The sequence below is a fragment of the Nannospalax galili genome, unplaced genomic scaffold, assembly GCF_000622305.1.
Source record: "Nannospalax galili isolate Female #2095 unplaced genomic scaffold, S.galili_v1.0 scaffold471, whole genome shotgun sequence".
NCBI classification, from domain to species: Eukaryota; Metazoa; Chordata; class Mammalia; order Rodentia; family Spalacidae; genus Nannospalax; species Nannospalax galili.
In genome coordinates, this window is record NW_008330333.1 from 357,524 (window position 1) to 362,288 (window position 4,765).

Below are 4,765 nucleotides of genomic sequence, written 5' to 3' on the forward strand. Positions count from 1 at the left end.
TGGCATGCCTACTATTTGGTTTCCCAGATGTTTAAGCTGAGACCTAAATATAGTCTTCTTCCCAATGTTTCATGCCAAGATTTAACTCAGAATTCTCAAAGTAGGATTCCCAACTAGTAACAGGAGCATTTTAGAAATGTAGATTTCTTAGGGTTAGGGTCTTGGTTCACTGGTGCAGTATGTGTTTACGAGGACCTAGGTTTAATCCGTAACACTCTTCTCCCAAACCAAAGAAAGAAGAAAGTAATGTAGATTCTTGGGCTCCACTCAGGACCTACTGGGACTCACTATGTAGACCAGGCTGGCCTTGAACTCACAAAGATCGTGTACCCATGTAGTGCAATACCGAGGTCAGAAGTGGGCTTCAGATTCCCCTGAACTAGAGTTAAGGACGGTTCGTAGCCACCATGTGGGTACTGGGAATCGAACCCGGGTCCTCCGCAGAACACTCAAGAAGAGGTGGGACACGATTCTGCGCACTACCCAACACCTGAGGGAACAGATTGCTCAGCACAATGTGGCATTCTCAGTGGCTGGCAGAAGCCGGTCAAGCTCGAAGGTGCAGGTGGTGAGAACAGGAGACTGGGGATAGAGAGGCCAGCTTGTGATGAAGGTGAAGGCACAGGTTGGCCCTTTGGGGGGGTCCAGGGAAAATCAGGATTCACAGGAAGAAGGAACATTTAGAGAGAGGAATTCTTCACATCACCGCGCGCATCCCCCAACCGAGTCTCAAGCGGGAGGGACAAGCAGTGTAAGTTGGGTGAGGGCTCAGCCTAGGGTGGCACGGGCGGGGTGCACCCACGACGGGCTCCCAGAGGTTCGGTCGGGTCGGGAAGGACACGGAAGAACAGTCTTTGAGACGGCGGCGGGCTTTTGTGGGCAGCCCGCCCGCGCCTGCAGCGCTCCTCCGGGATCCGCGCTGGGTAGGAGGAGGCAGGGCAGCCGTGCGGTCTCAGCCAACCGAAAGCCAGCGTTCGAATTCGCGTCCCAGGGTAGCCAATGGCAGGTGACCGGGGGGGGCGTGGCTCTGAGGTCCCTCCAGTGAGAGCTCCTGGCGCGTTTGAAAACCCGAGGCGGGGTCCGCGCCTGCGCGCTCTGCGCACGTACCCGAGCGCGGGCTCGCGGGCTGGCGATCTCCGGTGGCCTTGGTGCGAGCTTGGCAATGGGGAGCGGAGGCGGTGAGTGCGGGCGGGCTTGGGGAGGCCATGGGTCCTGCCGGACACCGGCAAGAGGATGACGGGCTAGGGCCTTCCGACCCGTGCGGAATGGGTCGTTCCCCGCAGGACTCGCCGGGCGCGGACTCTGGTTCCGAGCCCGCCCGTCCAGTTTAAATGCCCGCCGGCAGCCCGCGCCTGTCGTGTTCCCCCGAGCCACGAAGTGGGGTTTGTGCCCAGCAAACTATGACTGCTTCTCGTTGAAGTCGGGCCTGTGGAGCTAGTGGTCGGGAACTTTGTGGTTCCCACTTTGTAGCTCCATCTCGCGTCCTGTCCCGGCACCTACCTGCCTGCGGCTCCCTGAGCGCCGCTGCCTTAGCTCTGGGAAAGCGTCGCAGGTACCGGGGCATGTAATTTCACTTGGAGACTGTGGTTGTTTAAATATTTTCAGATGTCTGTTCTGGAGCAGGTGAATCAGGAAACTCATGTATTATCGTTTAATGTTTGGAAATTAGTAGCTCTGGGTATGCGTTTTTATTTTGCAGTACATTTAGTTTACTACTGGAAGACACTACCAAGAGTTTGGGGGTGGGCAGTTACTGGTGGGCAGTCGGCTAGGGCTGTCCTGGTGAGGGGCTTCACCAAAGCCATGAAGAACAGCCACTTTGCCCTAGGTGGGAAGGAAGAATGGATAGAATGACAGGCGGGCAAATTTATAGAAGTTAAGACCTTAAAGTTCCTAAAGGGGCCGGAGACTTGAATTTCTCCTGTGAAATAAAGGGGAAAGCCATCTGCGTAAAATGAGGAAGGCGTTGCTGGAGTGGGATTTGGAACAACCCACTGTAGGTAAAGGAAAGAGCTCATTTGAAAAGCATGACTGGACACAGAGGGCTTGCCTCACCTTTAATGATTGGTGCTGTGTGGGCATCTAGGTCTTGTGTTGGGATCTGCACATAGGCTGAGTAGCTGTCAAGCCACTATTTTGTGTAGCTGTAACAGCTCCTAAGCTGAGACTTGATCTGGGGCTGACCTGATCTACATGTCCTGTAGAACTGTAGGTTGAGTTCTCAAATTATGCTATTGAAGCTCATAGGTTCATATTGAACATTATACTTTTCAGTCACATGTGCATAGATATAAGCAAAAGGAAGCTGTGTATGGCAGTGCACACTTGTAGTACCAGTACTTGGGAGGCAAGGGCAGGAAGGATCAGGAATTCAAGGCTATGTTAGTGAATTTGAGGCAGCCTGGGCTCACAAAACCCTATTTCAAGAAACAAAAAAAGAAGCAAAAATACCCAGCAAAAGTCCAAGGAACTTTCTTGAGAATAAAATTCAAGGAAAACAATTGTCAGAATTGACTGCTTTTTCCCCTTTCCTGGTTGTCCTGTGGGTTCTGGCTCAGAAAGTTTGCAGTAACGAAGTTATATGTTACTTGATAGTCACCATGAAAATTTGTTGGATATTGAATGAATGGTGATGTCTTAATTCATACCACTATCTCCTTTATTCAATCTTAGGACTAGTCTTTTGTGTGAATAAAGGACAGTAACCATTATCTTCACATATAACTTTTCATCTCACCAAGACTAGTGGTTTTTTTTTTTTTTTTCTCTTAAGTAATCCATTGTAGGTGTGCCAAGTGTTTCTGTTACCCTACCAAGAGAAGAATCAGAAGAAGACCCCAAAACCTAACCATCTTGAGTCTCCCAGAAGATGTACTCTTTCACATCCTAAAATGGCTTTCTGTTGGAGACATCCTTGCTGTCCGAGCTGTAAGTCACCAGATGAAAACAATACCAGTCCTAATATTGTTGATTAAACTATAAAGATCTTATGTTCTTAAATGTCAGAACAAAACTTTGACTACATAAGAAATAAGGGTGATTGGTTGATTGAAATAGTGTCTCTTGTAGTCAAGGCTGGCCTTGAACTTTTGATCATTCTTCAACCTCTATCTCTACTGTTGGAACTACAGGAATGTACTACTGTGCCTACTTTTTTTGTGGGGGTGGGGGCGTGGAGGGGTTGAGAAGAACTCACTTAGCTCAGGATGGTCTCTGAGTGATTATATAGCCAAGGTTGACCTTGAACTCCTAATCCTCCTGCCTCTTCCTCCTCCAGCATCACGCTATTAAAACAAGGGTGATATTGTGAATAGATGATTGAAGATGTTCCATTTAGTTGCAAGGACTTCACACTAAGATTTGACTCAGTTCTTGCAATGTTTATTTCAAAAGTGAAAATGCCCTTTTATGGAAATAAAATTACATTTCTTAAGAAAAAATATTGTGGGCTGGAGAGATAGCTCAGCAGTTAAGAGCACTGACTGTTCTTGCAGAGCACCCAGGTTCAATTCCCAGCACCCCCATGGCAGCTACAAAAACGCCAGAGTCAGGGGATCCGATGCCCTCTTCTGACCTCTGCAGCATTGCACAACACGGGTGCACTTCCATACAAGCAGGCAATACACTCATACACATAAAGTTAAAATATTAAACAAAATACATAAAAAAAGAAAAAAGATTGTGAGCTAGAATGATGACTTAAGCCTGTAATCCCAGTACCTAGGATGTGTAGATACTGGTAGGAAAAAAGAAACAAACACAAAAATACAATAAAATAAAAGAAATTGTCTGGGTTGGCAAGATGGTTCCTGGTAAAATCTCTTGCCATACAAGCCTGATGACCTGTTTGATCACTAGAACCCATGTAAAAGGAAAGAATGAACTTCTAAAAGTTGTACTCTGACCTCTGTATACATGCTGTAGCATGAATTCATCTGTATTGGTACACACATCATACACACAGTAAGAATACATAAAATTTGGGGGCCAGCAAGATCCTGATAACCTGAGTTTAATCCCTAGGACCCACATGGTAGCAAGAGAGAACTTATTTCCCCAAGTTGTAAGTAGAAAGCTAGCCTGGGCCACTTAAGCCAAGATTTCTTGGACTTTTTTTTTTTTTGAGACAGGGTCTCCCTGTAGCTCCAGTTGTCCTGAATCTCACTATGTAGACCAGGCTGGCCTTAAACTCACAAAGATCTTTCCTGCCTCTGCCTCCTGAGTGCTGGGATTAAAGGTGTGCGCCACCACACCTGACTTTCCACTCTTTTAAAAAAATATTTTATTGTTTTTATTTTATGTGTATGAATGTACTGCCTGCGTGTGTGTAAGTACACCTATGTTGTGCAAATGCCAGTGGAGGTCAGAAGAGGGCATCAGATTCCCCTGGAACTGGAGTTAAGGACAGTTGTTAGCTGCCATGTGAATGCTGAGAATCGAACCTGGGTCCTCTACAAGAGCAGTTAGTGCTCTTAACCTCTGAGCCATCTCTCTAGCTTCAAACTTTTTCCACTCTTGACCCTTTTCACCTAAGATCTTTTTGTGTGACCCTGAGTATATAGATTTAAAAAAAGTAGATACAGCCGGGCGTGGTGGCACATGCCTTTAATCCCAGCACTCAGGAGGCAGAGGCAAGCGGATCTCTGTGAGTTCAAGGCCAGTCTGGTCTACATAGTGAGTTCCAGGCTAGCTGGTGCTACAGGGAGACCCTGTCTCAAAAAGACCAAAAACAAAACAAAACAAAACAAAAGCAACGCTAAGAGTA

The 4,765-nt window shown here is 47.2% G+C and overlaps 1 protein-coding gene across 2 annotated transcripts in view; it reads left to right on the forward strand.

Annotated features, from left to right (window-relative positions):
• Positions 1 to 423: 423 nt before the first annotated feature.
• Positions 424 to 4,765, forward strand: part of Ccnf (cyclin F) — a 32,534-nt gene continuing 28,192 nt past the window's right edge. The window contains exons 1-2 of one of the 2 annotated variants that reach the window (XM_029569773.1): positions 424 to 751; positions 2,774 to 2,928. Coding sequence is in view for 1 of the 2 variants with exons in the window: in XM_008845414.3 (XP_008843636.1) it covers positions 1,163 to 1,178; positions 2,774 to 2,928 (171 nt within the window). In the remaining variant the exon portion in view is untranslated. Of the gene's footprint in view, positions 752 to 1,079; positions 1,179 to 2,773; positions 2,929 to 4,765 lie in introns of those variants that run through there. The other variant, XM_008845414.3, reaches the window with a different exon arrangement.